Below are 22,236 nucleotides of genomic sequence, written 5' to 3' on the forward strand. Positions count from 1 at the left end.
AGCTTTAGCTTTACCAAAACACACAAATTTTGAAAGCTATCAGCAAATATTTATTGGGCATCCAGTATGTGCGTATGTGCAAATGATTGTTGTTATGGGTTTTCAAAGAGGTGTACTCCAAGCGTGACTCCTGGATCAGCAGCATCAGCAGTATTTCAAAACTGGCTTAAAAATACAAATTATCTCTGCTTCCCCTTTACTAATCAAACTCTGCATGTGCAGTCCAGTAATTAGTGATTTAACAAACCTCTCCAGGTGATTTTGATATATTTTAAAGTTTGAGAATCATTGCTTCAGATGATGATGATGATTATTATTAGAGACATGGTCTTGCACTGTTGCCCAGGTTGAGGGCAGTGGCGTGATCATGGCTCACTGCAGCCTTGACCTGCCAGGCTCAAGCAATACTCCCACCTCAGCCTCCCGAGTAGCTGGCATGCCACTATGCCCAGCTAATTTTTTACTTTTTGTAGAGACAGGGTTTTGCCATGTTGCCTAGGCTGGTCTTGAACTCCTGCCTCGGCCTCCCAAAGTGCTGGGATTACAGACATGAACCACCACACCCCAGTCACTCCAGATTATTAATACTGTAAGAATTGCATCCCCCTGTTCCCTTTTAAATAACAATAATAACATTATGATTATTTTTTGAGACGGAATCTCATTCTGTCATCCAGGTTGGAGTGTAATGGCGCAATCTTGGCTCACTGCAACCACCGCCTCCTGGGTTCAAGTGATTCTCCTGCCTCAGCCTCCTGGGTAGCTACAGGTGTGTGCCACCACGCCTGGATCATTTTTGTATTTTTAGTAGAGACATGGTTTTACCATGTTGGCTAGGCTGATCTCGAACTCTTGACCTCAAATGATCTGCCCACCTCAGTCTCCCAAAGTGTTGGTATTACAGGCATGAGCCCCTGCGCCCGGCCTTAAATAATTATTTAAGAAAGAAATATATCAAGAAATACAGACAAGATTTATATAAATGTATAATGTTACTTTTGGTTAGGATATAAAACATTAAAAAAATTAAAAATAAGATATAAAACAACTATGAAAGGATTCCTTTAAATTTTTATATATTCTAATCAGAGGACTCATTACCACATGCCTAGATTACTGCAATAACTACCTTAGCAGGCCTCCCTGATTTAAAATGATCTTTTCCTCCTCTCTATTCTGCATTAGCTTCTGAGGAATCTTCCCTAACTACTATAGCTGTCTCATGGCATTCTTTGGCTGAAAAACCTGTGATGTTTCACAACCGCTTATTTTGAAAAGGGAGAGGTACTACCTTTAGTTAGTAATCTAGAGCAAGCAGCAAGCTTGTGCAATCCATGGCCTATGGGTCACATGTGGCCCAAGATGGCTTTGAATGTGGCCCAGCACAAATTCATAAACTTTCTGAAAACATTATGAGATATTCCTGATTTTTTTTTTTAAATTCATCAGCTATCGTTAGTGTTAGTGTATTTTATGTGTGGCCCAAGACAGTTCTTCTTTTTCCAATGTGGTCCAGGGAAGTCAAATAATTGGACACTCCTAAGAGGCTCAGATGGGAAACGTAAATGAGGAAAGTAAGCCACGTGAATATTGAATGGGTAGAAATACTTTCCAATTTCCACAAAGAAATATGCTCATCTCGGTTTTGTTTTCCTAGTTTTATTGGAGGTACTACTACAACAGTGCAGGAATGATGACAAATGGTGACACTTGACTTAAGAAGACAATAGGGGCTGGGCACTGTGGCTCATGCCTGTAATCCCAGCACTTTGTGAGGCTGAGGCGGGTGGATCACAAGGTCAGGAGTTTGAGACCAGCTTGCCCAATTAGGTGAAACCCCGTCTCTACTAAAAATACAAAAATTAGCTGAGCGTGGTGGCGCATGCCTATAATCCCAGCTGCTTGGGAGGCTGAGGCAGGAGAATTGATCGAACCTGGGAGGTGGAGGTTGCAGTGAGCTGAGATTGTGCCATGGCACTCCAGGCTGGGCGACGGAGCGAGACTCTGTCTCAAAAAGAGGATTATGGTAAATTAAGAACCCATGCTAGACCTCACCTAACTTTAAAATTCTGGCTTACATTTTTTTAAAAAAACGCTGTGATCCAAACAAAACATATCTCTGGCCTATACACTGCCAGTTTGAGACCTCCAGTTTACAGCACTAAATCCATATTTGCCTGCCTTGTTTTCTAGTCTCTATCTTCCCAATAATAATCCCCATACTTAGACAGCATTTTGCACTATTCAGTATGTTTTCATGTCCAGTTGACCCTCTCAACAGAAGAGGTAGTCAGGAGATGAGGAAATGAGCATAGAAGGGTAAAGTAACTTGTCCAGTATCATATGACTTAGCACCTAAGTTCAAGTCTCCTGAGTCTGAAGCCAGCGTCAATCTTTGGCCATTTCACTCCTTCCTTGTCCTTCTCTATGTGTGTTTTTGCTTGTTAAGTCCTTATCTAGAATAATTTCTTTCTACCAGTCCAAATCTCATCATCTTTCAAAAGTCACCTCAAGCTCCGCTGACTACATAAACCTTCCTCATCTAGGTCAAATCCCCAAGTTTTTTCTTGATTTTCTGAACTTCAATTGTTATTATAATTAATAACTTACAAACTGGTGCTTATCAACAGTCTTAAACCATCAAATTATTTCACAACATTCCACATTATCTTCTGTCTTACTTCACATAGTTCCCAGCACTGTGTTGGGATGTAAAAATGACTGTTCGATGTTGGCTGGCTATCTTAGATAGTCTTTTGAGGAAGAAAATTATGATGACACCACTAACTTACCAGCCTGATGTTGTCTTCTGGGCGGAGTAATATGAACATTGCTTGGAGATGCTGTTGGAGATCGCCTGGTGAAATTTACAAACCAAAGGATAATTATTCTCCATTCTAACATTGACAGAGAGGATTCCTTCTACCTCAGTGACTTTTGTAAAAGAAAGTTCTGATTCATTAAAGGACTCTGATTAGACATAGAAAATTAAATGATTATTGACTTCTTTTAAAATGGAAAGAGAGACTGCTAGACTGCATCTTAATACATTTGCTTTTAGTCTATACTATATTAAAACTTAGGTCTGTCCTATGAAAGGTACACTTGAGACCAGTCTCAGTTTTGTATTATGGTGGATGTTGATGAGAGACTTGTTGTTGAGATCTGTTAGGCAGAGGCAGCACTCACTGGCTGTATTTTCAGGCTCACTGAAAGTAGCAATGAGGGCACTTTGAAAATGGGTGTAGTAGTGTAGTGTTAGAGGAATTATCCATAACTTTTAAAAAGCTAACCATTTTGTCATTCCTATTTCTATAATCATATGCTTTGGTTGCATTTGACCTAACAAGACTTTTGGATTCTCCCTAGAATAAGGTCAATAGTTTAAAATGACTTTCATATTAGTGACTGAAATTATTATTTATCTTAATTTTTTTTTGAGACAGAGTCTCGCTCTGTCACCCAGGCTGGAGTGTAGTGACTGATACTATAATGAGAGTATATACACACACACACACACATATGTGTATATATATTTTTATGTGTATATATGTATATATATGTATATACATATGTGTGTGTGTGTGTACATATGTATTTTTTGTTTTTTTTGAGACGGAATCTCGCTCTGTTGCCCAGGCTGGAGTGCAGTGGTGTGATCTCGGCTCACCGCAAGCTCCGCCTCCTGGGTTCACGCCATTCTCCTGCCTCAGCCTCCCAAGTAGCTGGGACTACAGATGCCTGCCACCATGCCCGGCTAATTTTTTGTATTTTAGCATTTTAGAGATGGGGTTTCACCATGTTAGCCAGGATGGTCTTGATCTCCTGACCTCGTGATCCGCCTGCCTTGGCCTCCCAAAGTGCTGGGATTACAGGTGTGAGCCACTGTGCCCGGCCAATGAGATTATATATTAAGTATGCCACATAAGGGATATACATTCTCCTGAACATATTATTAGGTTCTTTAAAATGGCCAACCATTATTTGAATCCTCACTTGTTCTTACACATTTTGTCAAACTAAGTTGAAATTTCTTTGTTTTAACTATTATAGATTTCCTCATATTCCTAGGAAATCCGAGGCTTTAGATAGCAGGAGATAAATAATGTACTATCATAAATTATGAAAATCTGTGAACAAAAAAACCTCACTCTTGCCCACTCAGATATTGCCCTTATTAAAGTCTAAGGTGACTGATACAGTCACATAACCATGAATGCCACTATAACTTGTTCTCACATTGGTCTTGAAATCTACATACTAATTTTCCTTCAGTTAACTAATAGCTGTTAATTATGAGATGAAATACTGTTATGTACAAGAAGTGGATAGAGGCAGGAAGAAAAAAAGTAGGTTGGCAAATGGGTTGGTGCGTTTATACAAATGACAGCAAGTCTGAAACTCTTTCCTTTCTTCTTAAACAGAATAGTTTCCTTACTCTCACCACTTTGGGAGGCTGAGGTGGGGGACTGCTTGAGGCTAGTGAGCTATGATTATGCCACTGCACTCCAGCCTGGGTGACAGAGTAAGACCTCACATTTAAATATAAATAAATAAACAAAAAACCAAACACCCACCCCCCCACCCCAAATCAAAAAGGATGGTTTTCACTGCTGGCTTCTGACCAATTAATTCCATATTGCAGAATCTTTCAATTTTCAAAATTAAAATGGAGAGTCATTATGTTTGGCCAGATCCATTCTACTACCTTTCAAGGCCAGGGACACAATCTTAAGTCTCATATGCGTAAACCCAAGAGAAAAGAAAACATATGTCCACCCAAAAAGTTGTACACGCATGTATATACAGCATTATTCATAATAGCAAAACAGTGGAAACAACTCAAATGTCTATCAAATGATGAATGGATAAATAAAATGTGGTATTATCCACAAAATGTAGTATTATTTGGTCATGAAAAGGAATGATGTACTGATACATACTATACCATAGATGACCTTTGAAAACACGCTAAGAAAAAGGAGCCTGTCTCAAAAATCCATTTATATGAATCCATTTACAGAACACCCAGAATAGGCAAATCTACAGAGACAGAAAGTAGATTCGTGGCTGCTTAGGGCTGGGAGAGAGGGTGAGAGAAATAGGGAGTGACTGCTAATGGGTATCGGGTTTATTTTCAGGGCGATAAAAATGTTCTAAAATTAGATTGTGGTGATGGCTGTACAACTCTGTGACTCTTCTAAAAACCAATGAATGTACACTTTAAATAAGTAAACTGGGTGAATTACATGGTATGTGGATTATATCTCAATAAAGCTGTTAAACAAAAAATAAAAGGACAAGTATGAGGAGATAAAGTGTTAGGTATAAACAATGAAAAGCTACCTGAGTTACAAGTTGCAACTGCATTAAGCAGCTGAGGATACTTTTTATTTTATTTTTTCCCGAGACAGGGTCTTACTCTGCCACCCAGAATGGAGTACAGTGACGCCATCACGGCTCCCTACAGCTGTGACTTCCTGGGCTCAAGCAATCCTCCCACCTCAGCCTCCAGGGTAGCCAGGACTACAGGTGTGCACCACAACGCCTGGCTAATTTTTTGTATTTTTTGTAGAGATGAGGTTTCACCATGGTGCCCAGGCTGGTCCCGAACTCCTAAGCTCAAGCAATCTGCCCACCTGGGCCTCCCAAAGGGCTGGGATTACAGGCACAGACCACTGCACCAGGCCGGAGCTTCTTTAAAACTAAGTTTCCTTCTGTCCTACCAGTAGAAATAACCAGAGGAAAGGATTTTTAGGGTGGAGAACTTCTGGAGGAGAACCCTAAATAGCAGCCCAAAGTCTCCACTCCGAACACTACTGGCCCAAAGATTCAGCTGGCTTTTCTGAAGCTCAGACAAAAAAAGTCAGGAGGCCTACTCAAATAAGCCTTCTTATGTGAGTTGGAAGCTCAGGTTTGTTAGCTGCAAAAAGTACTGCTCTGAGCAAACTGCATATCATTTCCTATTGGGCAACTGTTCTTCACAGAGTCTAATATAAGGCAATATATTGACATGGCATTAAGATAACCTTCCCTACATTTTTCCACCATATACTTCACTGCTAGGAGCTAAATTTCAATTTTCTATTGGATTTTATAGACTTTTCATTGTTTCCATTTAAAATACTGGCAGACATTCGCCTGTAATAGCCTTCTTTGCAAAATACTATTTGGATATTTCAAATGCAGGCCAGTTAAAAAATTCTAACTAGTTCAAGAAACACGCATAAGGAAATACAACTAGACACGGTAAGTCCTTGACCTGCTCTCAATTCTGCCATCAACTTGCAGTTACTGTGGGCTTGGCCAAGACAGCTTCACTTTATGTGACAGCCTGGCTCTTGTAAGCCAAGTTTATACTCGCACTGCCTCATCTGTTCCGGTCTGGATCACAAATCAAGTCCATTCAGCTTGTGTTAAATCTGCTTTTCTTTTTAGTATGAGGAAAGCTAAGTGAACGATGTCAAGCAGAAACCTGGGTGGCAGCTGAGTGTAGAAGTTTGACCAAAGAAAAATGCCAACCAGTGCCAGGAGCTTTAAAAGCCATTGACCCCATTAACTATTACATGCCATAGAGTAATTTGCCCAACATCCTAGTCAAACTGGATTTAAACCAATAATTTGTCTTCTTTTTACTGTAAGGGATAAATATCCACACTAAAAAGAAATAAAAAGCTTAGTGGGCATACTTCTTCCGCACATTCAAGTGTTTTGGGGAAGCGTCCTCCCCTACCCGACCTCCAGTACTGGACACTGGGGAGGAAGGTTTTAGAAAGTGCAATCCAAGCTAATTTCCAAAAGAGGTTATTTCCTCCCTTACTCTGAAAAATTTTCCATGGCTGGAGAGTTCTGGTAGGAGGAAAATATTGTCCAAACAAAATGGATTACAATTCTGAGCTGCCACAATTGCAACTAGGTGAAGGCCCAGACAAGTAGCAGGGCAGCCACTAAAATAGCAGATATTATCTCACTAAAGCTATGCTCAATTACTGGCTCAATGGGATCCAATATTTTTGGCTTTCACCTCTGACCTAAACACTTAAGGTTATTGTAGTCTTTGTTCCTTTCTTAGTAATTACAATTTTTTTTCCCACTCCTGGAGGTCACAAGTAGTCAAAGTGTCACATTTATGACAACAAGCAATCTGCCTCTTTGTATACTATTGATCAGGATTAGTGTCCTCAAGCTTTTATTTTTTTTCCCCAAAATGATAAATAAGGTCTGCCGGTAGAAGAGAAGCATCAGGTTATCTTCTTAAACTGTGGATATTCTACACCTGGAGATCTCTCTCCCTAGGACACATTTTCTACGGTTCTTTTTAAACGTCATCACCACAGGTGTTCCTGATTTTAGAGAAATCCAATATAAAATAATACAATGCATATACTACTGTTAGTTGATATTTCAAAACCAGAGCTTATACTCATTCTTTGTTTATTTGATGCCTCTTTGTTTATAGAAGTCCTCTGGGTTAAATTTCCAGTCTTTTTAGTGTATACAGTCAAGTAGTAGACACTGGCACTTTAATATGTGACGTAATAACTCATTATCACAGCAAAAAGTTTATCTTAGTATATTCTGTATCATTCTCCTCCTCATACCATCACTAGAGAGCAGAAAGAAATCAGAAATTGAATCTTTGATTAGTTGAAGTAACTCTGAATAAGATTCAAGGGAACAGCTAAACTTTTTTTTTTTTTTTTTTTTTGAGACGGGGTCTCATTCTGTCGCCCAGGCTGGAGGACAGTGGCACGATCTCAGCTCACTGCAACCTCCACCTCCCAGGTTCCAGCAATTCTCCTGCCTCAGCCTCCTGAGTAGCTAGGACTATAGGTGCGTGCCACCATGCCCGCTAATCTTTGTATTTCTCTTTTCCTTTTCCTTTTTTTTTTTTTGAGATGGAGTCTTACTCTGTCACCCAGGCTGGAGTGCAGTGGTGCGATTTCGGCTCACTGCAAGCTCCACCTCCCAGGTTCACACCATTCTCCTGCCTCAGTCTCCTGAGTAGCTGGGACTACAGGCACCCACCACCACACCCGGCTAATTTTTTTTGTATTTTTAGTAGAGACAGGGTTTCACCAGGATGGTCTTGATCTCCTTGTGATCTGCCTGTCTCGGCCTCCCAAAGTGCTGGGATTACAGGCATGAGCCACCATGCCAGGCCTAATTTTTGTATTTTTTGTAGAGATGGGGTTTAGCCACGTTAGCCAGGCTGGTTTCAAACTCCTGACCTCAGGTGATCCACCCGCCTTGGCCTCCCAAGGTGCTGGGATCACAGGCACGAGCCGTGCCTGGCTCTTTTTCTTTTTTTTTTTTTTTGAGACAGGGTCCGACTCTGTCACCAAGGCTGGAGTGCAGTGGTGCAAAGATGGCTCACTGCAGTCTCAACCTCCCAGGCTCAAGTGACCCTCCCACCTCAGCCTCCCAGGTAGCTGGGACCACAGGTGTACACCACCACAATTCACTAATTTTCTTTTTTTGAAGCCAAGTCTTGCTCTGTTGCCCAGGTTGGCATGATCTCGGCTCACTGTAACCTTCGCTTCCCAGGTTCAAGTGATTCTGCTGCCTCAGCCTCCAGAACAGCTGAGATTATAGGAATGTGCCACCAGGCCAAGCTAATTTTTGTATTTTAGTAGAGACAGGGTCTCACCATGTTGGCCAGGCTGGTCTCGAACTTCTGACCTCAGGTGATCCACCTGCCTCAGCCTGCCCAAATGCTGGGATTATAGGTGTGAGCCACTGTGCCCGGCCACACTTGGCTAATTTAATTTTTTTTTAATTTTAATTTTTGTAGAGATGGGATTTCACTATCTTGCCCAGGCCAGTCTCAAAGTCCTCGACTCAGGCAATCCTCTTGCTTCAGTCTCCCAAAATGCTGGGATTACAGCTGTGAGCCAATGTGCCTGGCCCACCTGAACATTTTTAACCTGAACACTCAAAACCTTAACTGAGGGCCAGGCGCGAGGGCTCACGCCTATAATCCCAGCACTTTGGATAACCGAGGCGGGCAGATCACCTGAGGCCAGGAGTTCGACACCAGCCTAGCCAACATGGTGAAACCCCATCTCTACTAAAAATGCAAAAATTAGCTGAGCGTGGTGGTGGATGCCTGTAGTTCCAGCTACTTGGGAGGCTGAGGCAGGAGAATTGCTTGAACCCGGGAGGCGGAGGTTGCAGTGAGCTGAGATTACACCATTCCACTCCAGCCTCGGCGACAGAGTGAGGGTCTCGAAAAAAAAAAAAAAAAAAAAAACCTTGGCCGGGCACGGTGGCTCAAGTCTGTAATCCCAGCACTTTGGGAGGCTGAGGCAGGTGGATCACCTGAGGTTAGGAGTTCGAGGCCAGCCTGGCCAACATGGTGAAACCGTGTTTCTACTAAAAATACAAAAATGAGGTGGGTGTGGTGGTGGGCGCTTGTAGTCCCAGCTGCTCAGGAGGCTGAGGGAGAAGAATCGCCCCCAGGAGGTGGAGGTTGCAGTGATCTGGGATCATGCTACAGCACTCCACCCTGACAAAGCGAGACTCCGTCTCAAAAAAACAAAATGAAACAAAAAAAATCTCAATCTTAACTGAGAAGTTTCATATAGCTTCATTAGAGTATTTTGGTACCTTCTTATAATTATTCTAACAAAAATGTATTGAACATCTACTAAGTGTAAAAGACTTAGTTTGCTAAGTGCTAAAAAAATGGTCTCTGAGGGTAAAAGAAAAGTGATTACAGCACAGTACAACACTTTCTTTCACCATTTAAAGAACTTCTGAAGAGATGGGGATGAGGTAATCAGCCTTTTAGAATGTAACACAAGATATAGTTACCAAGAAAGAAATAGTATATATGCCAGCGTTACCTGCATGTTTGTTCCGTCTGTGGCTGATTCTTGGTGTGGATGAGCCATTTCCCCGTGGTAGAAAAAGGGCAGCACCTTTGACAGTTAGAAAGCTCTCGCTGATGCTACAAGGAAAAAGTCAAAAGAAAATATATTATTTAGGAAAGGAAATCAAAGGATAGGATGGATAACCACTTTAGGATTCTCTCTTCCCTATTCCAAAGTTCCAACTTCATGGAACGAAGTAAAAACATAATCAAGAGAGGCTGTGGTTACTCACGCACACACTCCTGCCTACTCTAGACAAGTTTTCTTTCTTTTTCTTTTGTGAAAGGGAGTCTTGCTCTGTTGTCCAGGCTGGAGTGCAGTGGCGCAATCTTGGCTCACTGCAACCTCTGCCTCTTGGGTTCAAGCGATTCTCCTGCCTCAGCCTCCTGAGTAGGCTGGGATTACCGGCGCCCGCCACCATGCCTGGCTAATTTTTGTATATCAGTAGACAGGGTTTCACTACATAGGTCAAGCTGGTCTCAAACTCCTGACCTCAAATGATCCGCCCACCTCGGCCTCCCAAAGTGTTGGGAATACAGGCGTAAGCCACCGTGCCCGTCCTCTAGATAAGTTTTCTGAAACAAAACTTACAATATTCTTCTTTTTTTTCTTTTTGAGATGGGAGTCTCACTCTGTTGCCAGGCTGGAGTGCAGTGGTGCGATCTTGGCTCACTGCAACAACCTCCACCTCCTAGGTTCAAGTAATTCTCCTGCCTCAGCCTCCTGAGTAGCTGGGATTACAGGAGTGAGCCACTATGACCAGCTAATTTTTGTATTTTTAATAGAGACGGGGTTTTACCATGTTGGTCAGGCTGGTTTTGAACTCCTGACCTCATGTGATCCACCCACCTTGGCCTCCCAAAGTGCTAGGACTACAGGTGTGAGCCACTGAGCCCAGCCAAAACTTACGATATTCTATATACATTACATGGCGGCAGTTAAGAGCGGAGGCTCTGAAACCAGAATGTCTGAGTTTGAATCCTAGCTTTACTTCCTCCTACCAGAGTAGGCCTAAATTTCCTTATCTGTAAAACAGGGATAATAGGCCGGGCGCGGTGGCTCAAGCCTGTAATCCCAGCACTTTGGGAGGCCGAGACGGGCGGATCACGAGGTCAGGAGTTCGTGACCATCCTGGCTAACACGGTGAAACCCCGTCTCTACTAAAAAATACAAAAAACTAGCCGGGCGAGGTGGCGGGCGCCTGTAGTCCCGGCTACTCGGGAGGCTGAGGCAGGAGAATGGCGTAAAAACCCGGGAGGCGGAGCTTGCAGTGAGCTGAGATCCAGCCACTGCACTCCAGCCTGGGCGACACAGCGAGACTCCGTCTCAAAAAAAAAAAAAAACAAAACAAAACAAACAGGGATAATAAAATGAAGTTGTTGTGAAGAGCCAATGAGAACACAGCGTCTTAAAGTGGTGCCTAGTATACAGCAAAAAGCCCTTAATAAATATTAGTTATAAGTAGATTAGTAGAAGGTTATCAGTAATGATGTTTCAATACTGTCCTAATCAGATGTGAAGTATGTTACAATATTTAGCTACTAATAATAGGTCCAAAGTTTGCAAAAAAGATTTATGTTTAAAATATACACGACAGTAAAGTATTACCTCAAAATTTTACTACTGCCAACTTGCATCCCCATACTCAGTGAAAAGAAGTAGTGGGCAGGAAGTGTGTTTAACCCACTGGAGTTTGTCATTCACAAGATGATAATAAAGGTGCAGAATTACTGCTGAGGATAGCGGCTCTTCAAAATAAAATTACTGGTCTAGTCACAGTGGTTCATGCCTGTAATCCCAGTGCTTTGGGAGGCCAAGCCAAGAGGACTGGTTGAGGCTTGGAGTTTGAGACTAGACTAGGCAACACAGTGAGACTCCATCTCCAAAAAAATATTTTAAAAATTAGCTGGGGGTGGTATCACATGCCTGTAGTCCTCGCTATTCAGGAGGGTGAGGTGGGAGGATCGCTTGAGCCTAGGAGTTCGAGATTATAGTGAGTTATGATGGCGCCATTGTACTCCAGCTGGGGTGACAGAGCAAGACTCTGTCTCTTAAAAAAAAAAAAAAAAAAAAAAAAAAAGCAAAAAAAACTAGTGGATACCCATATATAACCAGAAAATAAATCTAAGTTATTTCATATCAATAAACTAAATAAGCCTTTCAAGTTATCCATCAAGTTTCTCACAGAATCTGAAAGGATAGAACTTAACTCACGAAGGCCAAGTTTAGAAATACTTAATAGGGGATTCTAAATTGCTTTTGAGTATAGCACTGCTATTGAAGGTTAGCTAGCGGATTGTAAATGACATTGTCTACTCAATATTTCCACTTGGAAATCTTAATTGGCATGTTAAATTCACGTTGCCAAAACTAAATTCTTGAGTTCCCCTACCCTTAAGTCAATCTCTGGCCTCGTTCTGCAGCCTCATTCTCCCAGTTGTTTAGGCAAAACACCTAATAGTCATCCTTAGTGTCTTTCCTTCCTATAATATATATCTAATCCATTAGCAAGTCCTGTGAGCTTTACTTTTTTTTTTTTTGAGACGGAGTCTCACTCAGTCACCCAGGCTAGAGTGCAGTGGTGCGATCTTGGCTCACTGCAAGTTCCGCCTCCTGGGTTCATGCCATTCTCCTGCCTCAGCCTCCCGAGTATCTGGGACTATAGGCGCCCGCCACCACACCCGGCTAATTTTTTTGTATTTTTAGTAGAGACGAGGTTTCACCGTGTTAGCCAGGATGGTCTCAATCTCCTGACCTCGTGATCCACCTGTCTCGGCCTCTCAAAGTGCTGGGATTACAGGCGTGAGCCACCGCACCCGGCCAGCTTTACTTTCAAATATATCTTGAACCTGCCCACTTATTCCTATCACCACTATCACACTGGTCCATGGCACCATCATTCCTTACTTGGACCACTATTTAAAAAGTTTTTCTTAAAAAAGCCTTTTACTACAGAAAATGTCAAACATACACAAAAGTAGAGGGAATACTATAATAAGGCCCCGTGTTCCCATCACATTCAAGCTTTAATTTGTGGCAAATTTTGTTTCTTCTACATCCTCACCCATTTACCTTGCCCCTGAAGTGAAACAAACCCCAGGCACTGTATGAAAACAAAAAACAAAAAACAAAAAAACTTCTTAACAGGTCTATCTGCAACCACTTCTGCCCTCCATCATCTACTCATCAAACAGCAACCAGAGTGACTTAAAAATCATATAGATCATACAGTGTCACTTCCCTGCTTAAAACCCTCCAAAGGCTTCCTTTTGTACTTATAAATAAAAAAGCCAGTCTTTAGCTTGGTCTTCAAGGCCCTGTAACATACTACAGGACTACTCCTTTGATCTTACATCATCTCCCCTTTTGTTTACCATGATCTGTGATTCTTCTTTCTGTTTCTTCGATGTTTCAGGGCCTTTGTGCTCTCTGTTCTCTACTTGGAATACTTTTCTTGTGGCCTGTTACTATGTAAGTCTCAGCTCCAATATCACTGCTCCTTCCCCCAATTCCAATCATACTTTATCCTGTTGTTCTGTTTTGTTTCCTTCAGAATATTTATCATAAACTAAAATTATATTTATTCACGTGCATACTTGTGGTTACCTTCCTATAGTAGAATATAAGCTCCATGAGAGCAAGGACTTAATTTTGCGCATCACTGTAGCTGCAGCACTGGAAACAGTGTAAGGCACATATTAGCTGCTTGAACAATAGGTGATGGATGAATGAATTTATCCCAGGTTTTTTCCACACTGTATATCTGTCCTGTCACTGTAGCAGAAACTGTAATTTAGGACAAGTCTCACATGTAAAAATAATCATTATAGAACTCAATATATGTGGCAGATTAATGGACTTTAAAATGTTTGATGATAGATTAGCAAATGAAATTAAATCACCTCTATAACGTTATCAGACACTGATTCAATTTTATCCTTTAATAAAGTCCATGAAGCTAATAAAACCTTTGAGGTAACCTGCCAAATAGACTGAAACATGTCTTCTAAAAACAAAAGAATAAACAAATGTCACTTTAAAAATTTGCATGCTGGCTGGGTGTGGGGGTGTCTTGATTTTGTTTTGTTTTCATCTTTAAATAAAGCATTGCTCTCTTGTGGTCTGTTGCACAAGCCTTGTCTGTTGTTACGTCCGTGATGTTCACATGCCACCCTACTGTGGGTCACTCTGTTCCACTCACATTACGGGAACAACCTAAAACAAAATGTCTGAGTGACAGGATGAGTGGGCTACACCACAGACAGGAAATGAAATTCACACTTTTGCCAACACAGCAACTGTTGCTTTACTAAATGAAAATATTTTAAAAATAAAGGTTAAATACTCTACCTATTCACCAGGCAAAGTAACAGCTTTGGACACTGTAGGTTCCAGTAAACAAAGGAGTTCGCTACATCTACAAAAGAAGTGTGTGTATTTGTTGAACAGTTTAAAACAATTGAACATACTTCAGTCATTCCTTTTGTAAGATAGGTAGTTTCTCTTTGACAAACACTATTTTAAGAACTTCCTGGTTTTTGGAGTTCAGTAATACTGTTTTTTTTATAGATATATTTGTTGCTTATGCTTTAAAGCATATCTAAGTACATTCTTGCTTTAAAGCATATCTAAATGTGTTATTTAAAATGTATGTAGGGCTTTCTCAAAGTAAGGGTTAAGGAGCTAAACAAAGGCCATTGGTTAGTTCAAAGCCACCTGGACTCTGAAAACTCCTGATTATAAAAGAAAGGTCAGGAACCAAACTCACATATAGTATAAATATCACAAATTCACACATAAGAGGCTTTCCTATTTGAAACACAAATGTCAATAAATTTTTCTGATGGAACAAAATGCACAAGGTAGGCCAATAGACTACTATTTGTTTTTTTTTTTTTTTTTTTTTTTTTTTTTTTTGAGATAGAGTCTTGCTCTGTCGCCCAGGCTGGAGTGCAATGGTGAGATCTTGGCTCACTGCAACCTCTGCCTCCCGGGCTCAAACGATTATCATGCCTCAGCCTCTCAAGCAGCTGGGACTACAGGCATATGTCACCATACCTGGCTAATTTTTGTATTTTTAGTAGAGATGGGGTTTCACCATGTTGCCCAGGCTTGTCTGGAACTCCAGACCTTAAATGATCCGCCCAAAATTGGCCTTAAATTGGCCTCCCAAAATGCTGGGATTACAGGTGTGATCCACAGCGCCCGGCCCGAGACTACTATTTAATACTATTATAATAGGTGCGATATAGGCTCCCAGAGACTTGTGGCAGACAATCTGGATGGTATAATCAATCCTCTTTATTCTGTGGCCCCAGGTTATGACCCCTCAGTTATCAAAAAAGTGACATTCTGTTGGTCACAAGGGGACCAGAAGTAAGTGTGTGGCTGATTACAAAAATCTCTTATCATAACGGAAAAAAATTCATAGCATGGAAGTGATAAAACAAAATTTATAACCACCACCAGAGTTTAGGGAGATAAAATTCCACTTGAAAATTAAATGCTTTATTTGCATCTGAAGAAAATTATATGTAAATTTAATTGCATATACTTTTGTGTAAGGTAAAAGGTTGGTATATCTTGCCAGAATAATAAAAGATTTATTATGTAAATATGTCTTTCTGAAATAGTTGCTTAAAAATTCAATTGACATGGAGTTGTCAGTTGTCTAATTAAAAGTCTGTTCTTGCTGGGTGCAGTGGCTCACGCCTGTAATCCCAGCACTTTGGGAGGCCAAGGCGGGTGGATCACCTGAGGTCAGGAGTTGGAGACCAGCCTGGCCAACATGGCAAAATCCCATCTCTACTAAAAACACAAAAAAATTAGCCGGGCGTGGTGGCGGGCGCCTGTAATCCCAGCTGCTAGGGAGGCTGAGGCAAGAGAATTGCTGGTACCTGGAAGGCGGAGGTTGCAGTGAGCTGAGACTGTACCACTGCACTCCAGTCTGGACGACGGAGTGGAACTCCGTTTCAAAAAAAAAAATCTGTTCTTTAAAAAGGCAGGTGAAAACTTTTTCATGTTTCTGAATTGACTAGTTCTGTAGAGTCTAGCACAGAAACAGAACAGCAGTAAACTCTATGAAGTCATTTGTATGTGATTACAGATGCCTAAGTTAAATATAACCCCAAAGGACTTAAGAACCCCTACAGTAAGGAATAAATGAGATAAAGATAATACTATTTTCTTGATCTAAAGAGAATAATTAGCTGCTTGATACAAATATGACAGGATCACCTTTCTAATAGAGCACTCGTGACAGTGAAGTCCTCCAGAGTCTTTATAACTTAAAAACATCTATGCTTCTCTTTGCCATAGACTGCTTGCTCAACAAGGGGAAAGTCAGCCCTGGTTAAGAAATATATATATATATGTATATATATGTGTGTGTATATATATGTAAATATGTGTGTGTATGTATATATAATGAGCTAATAATAGCTAACTCAACTATATATCTACTGTATGCTGGGTGCATTTTACACTACTTTATTTAACCTTCCTAACAATTCTATGAAGTAGGTACTAGTAAAAGACTGAGGGCTCAGAGATCATAAATTACTTGCTTAAGATCATACAGCTAGTAAGCCTAGCAAGCCTCAGAGCAAGGATTCAAACCAAGATTTGACTTGAAAGCTTATGTTCTGAATCATTCTCTACCATGTTGTTTTCGCTTTATGATATAGTTTATGGTAGACGAAATACAATGTCTTCCGTATACACCTTTTCAACAGAATGGAATTTAAAAGTAGAGTACAGGGGCTGAGTGTGGTGGTTCATGCCTGTAATCCCAGCACTTTGGGAGGCCAAGGAGGGTGGATCACTTGAGGCCAGGAGTTCAGGACCAGCCTGGCCATCATGGTGAAACCCCATCTCTACTAAAAATACAAAAATCAGCCAGGTGTGTTGGCTCACACCTGTAATACCAGCACTTTGGGAGGCCAAGGAGGGTGGATCATTTGAGGCCAGGAGTTCGAGACCGGCCTGGCCATCATGGTGAAACTCCGTCTCTACTAAAAATATAAAAATTAGCCAGGTGTGGTGGCACACGCTTATAATCCCAGCTACCTGGGAGGCTGCGGCAAGAGAATTGCTTGAACTCTGGAGGTGAAGTTTGCAGTGAGCTGAGATCATGCCACTGCACTCCAGCCTGGGCAACAGAGTGAAACTCCATTTCAAAAAAAAAAGAAAAAAAAAGAAAAAAAAAAAGGTAGAGTACAGGAGTGAGAGAAAACTACTGAAATCCATTTGGATTCCAACTCTTCTCATTTTCCCCAGCACTTTCCCAACAAGGCCATAAACAGAAAGACCATACTGAGGGGGATAAAGAACATGTCTGAGAGATGAATCCAGACAGTAGAGCAAGTTGTAATATCTGCTGGGAATGACGGTGGCATCTCAGTCTCAAAATATTGAGGAAAGAGTACTCGGCCTTAAAAATATTTGGGAAAGTGCTCTGTGACAATCCCTTCTGATCAAAATCACTTCCTAAAGTACAACATTTGTTAACTGGTAGTTTCTTCTTAAAAAGTGTGGAGGAAAAGGTCAACTAAGGGAAGAAAATACTTAACTGTTCTGAGGTTGAAATAATCTTTGAGGAATGTGGCCAGGGTGATCATCCATGACCAGCAGGAAGGTCAAGAAAGCAAAACAAAGCAACAACATACCTGGCCTAATTGCTGAACGTCAGTTGGATAGAAATTCCACTGTTCTACATGCACACATACAAGAAATGGCTCATTTACTATGAGAAATCAAGTGGCAGAAAGTAGATGTTATACTAAAATGAAGGAAGCAGATTTTCATGTTTATAATGTTTGTAATGCCAAACTCTGGAGTTGGTTTGAAAATTCTGCTTGAAGACAAAATCAGCAGGCATATTATTGTGTAATATTGGCTGCATGCAATATTATTGCACAAGGTGAGTGGTTGGTATTTACGTTAATTTCAAGTACCACACATAATCTGAACTCATACTTTCGTCTTGAAGAATACTCATCTAGCAAAAACTTTCAAATACATTCCACTCTCCCAATATTTTTCCCCTCCTGATAAGCTTTCTCTGCTTAGTTAATTTTCAGATTCAAGGTGCTAGGACAGCTTCTGTCAACCCCACTAGGTGGAAAGGAATTCATGTTCTCACTTGGTGTGACCACACCACAGACAGGGAATTTCAATATAAAAAGTTTCAAATATCAGACCAGAGTTCAAGGAACTACACAACTATCAATACTAATGCCTAATGAAAAAATCTGGCCAAACTCCTAAAACAGGAAGGAAAAAGTAATTATTCCTTGATGTATGCAACCTGGCTGCAAAAGTCAAAAGGACACCTCCAGGTAGTGAAGAAAATGTGATTCTGTAATCCTAAAGGAATTCAGAATACAACAGGAGAAAATCCAAACCCAAATATCGTACTGTTCTCTGTAAGTAGACATTCCTCCCCTACCCCCGCAGCATGACCAAACACTGAATATTAGAATGCCCAGCCATACCTGGAATCCTCTCTCTGAGGGCATTGATTTCCCAGACACATGCCTCTGAATGCAAGTGTCAGGATTATTTCTATCCTTATCACCAGACAAGCAGAGACTGGGCCACATGAGTAGACCAATTACTGGCCAAAGCAGAGAAGAGCTTAGGACTCTGGTTCTTACTCAGTAACAATAACCATCAGACTTAGTTCCAGCTAATCTTCCACTTAAACTCTGTTGCACAATGCCCAGCACAACTACACTAGGATGCAGCTATCTGTTTTTCCCCTTTCCTAAAACTGAAGGGGAGAAAAAGGATCTTTTTGTTTAAGACTGAGAGACAAATTCCAATCTGGACAAAACTCCCTGGTCATTTCACTACAGATCATAAATCGAAGGCAAAAACAAAACAAAAAACCCAAATTACTTGTTCTGCTCATTTTGAATGTTCATTTACTGATAAGATCTTCTAATTCCATTTTTGCTTTAACCATGTGCATCTTAGAAATGTCTGACAGAGACATAATTTAGGATCAATAATTTTACCACTGGCCATACAATTAACCTTCTAGTTTTTACAGATGGGGAACATCTGCTTTGACATTTGTTGTTTTTGGCTGTTCAGCAATAGATTTATCTTTTTCAATGTCACCCTACTCTCCTTTTGGGGAATCCATTCAAATGTGGTTTTGGTGGCTTCCAACTCTGGAACTGCAAGGGGTTTTGTAGGAAGCTGGAATGTGGCTTACATCTGGCCAGCTGGAAATTCTCCCCTTGGAATCTGAATCTCCCCTGGAAACTTTCCCCTGGGACCATACCCCATTATTCCTATTGCTTTGGATACATGGGGAGTGTCGAGGTATGGGACAGTCTGCTCCTGCTTCCTGGTCTTCCCTGAATGACCCTAGCTCTTTCCTTTGAATCCCAAATATCTGAGACAGGTCTCAGTCAGTTTAGGAAGTTTATTTTGCCAAAGTTAAGAATGTATGCCCGTGACACAGCCTCAGGAGGTCCTGACAACATGTGCCCAGTGTGGTCGGGGCACAGCTTGGTTTTATACATTTTAGGGAGACACGAGACATCAATCGATATATGTAAAATGTACACTGGTTCTGTCAAGAAAGGCGAGATAATTTGAAGTGGGGAGAGGACTTCCAGGTAATAGGAAGATACAAGACAAATGGTTGCATTCTTCTGGGTTTCTGATTAGCCTTTCCAAAGAAGGCAATCAGGTTTGCATTTATCTCATTGAGCAGAGGAGGGATGACTTTGAGTTCTGTCTGTCCTTTGTCCACAATTCCTAGTGAGGGAGGTATGTAGCTTTTAAAAATCTTAGTAGCTATCTTTTTAGGAATAGAATGAGGGGCAGGTTTGCCCTAAGCACTTCCCAGCTTGACTTTTCCCTTTGGCTTGGTGATGATTTGGGTGATGATTTGGTGATGATTCTGAGATTTATTTTCTTTTCATACATCTGTTCTCTAAGTTTGGTCCTCTAGTCTTCCATTAGGATGCCTGACATCTTTCTGACAAATATTTTACTTATGATAGTTAAAATTCATTTCTGGCTGGGCGCGGTGGCCCACGCCTGTAATCTCAGTACTTTAGGAGGCCGAGGTGGGCGGATCACTTGAGGTCAGGAGTTCGAGACCCATCTGGCCAACATGGTGAAACCCCCATCTCTACTAAAAATACAAAAAATAGCCAGGCGTGGTGGCATGTGCCTGTAATCCCAGCTACTCGGGAGGCTGAGGCAGGAGAATCGCTTGAATCCGGGACGCGGAGTTTGCAGTGAGCCGAGATCACATCACTGCACTCCAGCCTGGGCGACAGAGTAAGACTGTCTCAAAAACAAAACAAAACAAAACATTTCTGAGCTTGTGACAGAGAATCTAACATATCAACTGAAGCCCAGAGAATTTACTGATTTACCCTAAAATCACATAGCTAGTTAGCAGTAGCGCCAGGCTTAAGCCCCCATGTCATCTGACACTCTGGGCAGCACTTTAGTCCTTTATTCTGTTAGATGTCATTACAACAGGACATATTGCTAAATAATAGCTTAAACAACTAGCAGTTAAAAACACTGCTGGTCAAGGCTGGGCGTGGTGGCTCACACCCGTAATCCCAGCACTCTGGGAGGCTGAGGCAGGTGGATTACAACATCAGGAGTTTGAGACCATCCTGGCTAAAACAGCGAAACCCCGTCTCTACTAAAAATAGAAAAAATTAGCCGGGTGTGGTGGCATGCGCCTGTAATCCCAGCTACTCAGGAGGCTGAGGCAGGAGAATCACTTGAACCCGGGAGGCGGAGGCTGCAGTGAGCCAAGATTGCGCCATTGCACTCCAGCCTGGGCGACAGAGTGAGACGCCATCTCAAACAAACAAACAAACAAACAAACAACAACCAAAAAACACCACCACCACTGGTCAGTTCATCTGAAGAGAAGAAAGGCAGGATTCCACTGCAAAGCTTGGTATGATGCTTGTTCTACTTTTCTTTCTCTTTCTTTTTTTTTTTTTTTTTTCTTTTAGCTTTTGGTTTGAGTTTTAAAGTACTACCAAATCATGGAAGATCAGAGCTCGAGGGCCTTTAGGAGTGTAAGGCAGGGCTCTAAATGGAAGTAGTTGGGCCTAATTCACTATATGTCTTGTGAGACCAAGCACAGATCTAAAATAATTTTGACTTTTGAATACCTTTGAAAAGAACACACCCTATCCCATTCCTCCAGGTAGCCACCATTCTTGGATTTACACCAGGCAGCCTTGCTACAAAACACTTCTGAGTTTGAGCTAAGACCCAAAAGACCAGACTTTATCACGACACCACTGCTGTCTTCTTGTCTTCCTCTTTGTGCGGCCACCTTAGCAAGGCTCGGCCTCAGTCTTGCCTCCAGTAGCCATCCAAACATAACCACCACCTCCCTCACCCCCAAACAAAACCAGAAAACAAAAACCTAGGTGCCCAGGAAAGGAACTGGTCTCAAGCAACTTCCCAACACACAACCGACCCTAGTTCTCCTGGTGACTGACAGCGGTGGAGAGTTTTGTTTTTGAGAAGGTCCTCCTCCAAAGAGAGGAGAAACTGCCTCAGCTCAAAGGAACCCATTTCCCTTACAGACTGAATCCACAAAGCTTCTTGGTCCTGCAGCCCTAAACTCTAGATTTAAATACCATTTCAAAACGGAAAAATTTAAAAGCTGTCTGGACCCAAAAGTAAATGACCTGAAAAGTTCTTTCTCAGTATTTAAAATGCTGGATGTCTTGGTTACTAAGAGACATGACCAACATGTCTTTTTGTTTTGTTTTGCTTACAAACAAAATAAACAAAATAAAAGGAGATTGACTCAGAAAAACTGTTCAGCATTTGAAAAATAATTTCATTTGCATGATTCAACAAATGCCTTCCCAGGTATTTAAAAACACACCTGCAGAAGAAACGCAAATTAGGCTTTCAAGCATTTGGCCTAAGTGTCAAACCCTGTTTTCAGACCATTCTCTTTCACCCTTGGCAATGTGTCTTTGAGGCTAAGGTCATCTTCTGTTCTTTGTTGCTGTTACCTTCTGATATCCTTGTCACTCTTTTTTTTTTTTACCCCTTATCTTGTCCAATCTTATTTCCCCAATTCCTACTATAATCTTAAGATATTTCAGTGTTCATACAGATGAACATCCAACAACTTTGTCTCAAAATTTCCCATCCTCTTGGTCTTTAAAGACCTTCACTCCTTTTAGACTTCTAATTCACAGAGTCCCTCTGGAAGTCACGAGTTCTTGATGGACTTAATTTCAGAAATTAAACTCTCACTTTCTGATTACAACTCCCTCTCCTTGTAATTCCCAAGTGTTCACTCCCTCTTCAAGCTGAGGGAGACTCCTAGACCCCTGAT

General features: G+C 41.3%; 1 protein-coding gene across 21 annotated transcripts in view; it reads right to left on the reverse strand.

Annotated features, from left to right (window-relative positions):
- Window positions 1-22,236, reverse strand: part of SSH2 (slingshot protein phosphatase 2) — a 306,013-nt gene that overhangs the window by 70,543 nt on the left and 213,234 nt on the right. For 19 of the 21 annotated variants that reach the window (XR_012425449.1, XR_012425448.1, XR_012425447.1 and 16 more), the window contains 2 exons: window positions 9,849-9,952; window positions 2,793-2,857 (listed from right to left, as the gene is read on the reverse strand). Coding sequence is in view for 16 of the 21 variants with exons in the window: in XM_005583322.4 (XP_005583379.3) it covers window positions 2,793-2,857; window positions 9,849-9,952 (169 nt within the window). In the remaining 5 variants the exon portion in view is untranslated. Of the gene's footprint in view, window positions 1-2,792; window positions 2,858-9,848; window positions 9,953-18,370; window positions 18,424-22,236 lie in introns of those variants that run through there. The other 2 variants (XM_065532329.2, XM_065532328.2) reach the window with 1 other exon arrangement.

This window comes from Macaca fascicularis, chromosome 16 (genome assembly GCF_037993035.2).
Source record: "Macaca fascicularis isolate 582-1 chromosome 16, T2T-MFA8v1.1".
In the NCBI taxonomy this organism is placed as follows: domain Eukaryota; kingdom Metazoa; phylum Chordata; class Mammalia; order Primates; family Cercopithecidae; genus Macaca; species Macaca fascicularis.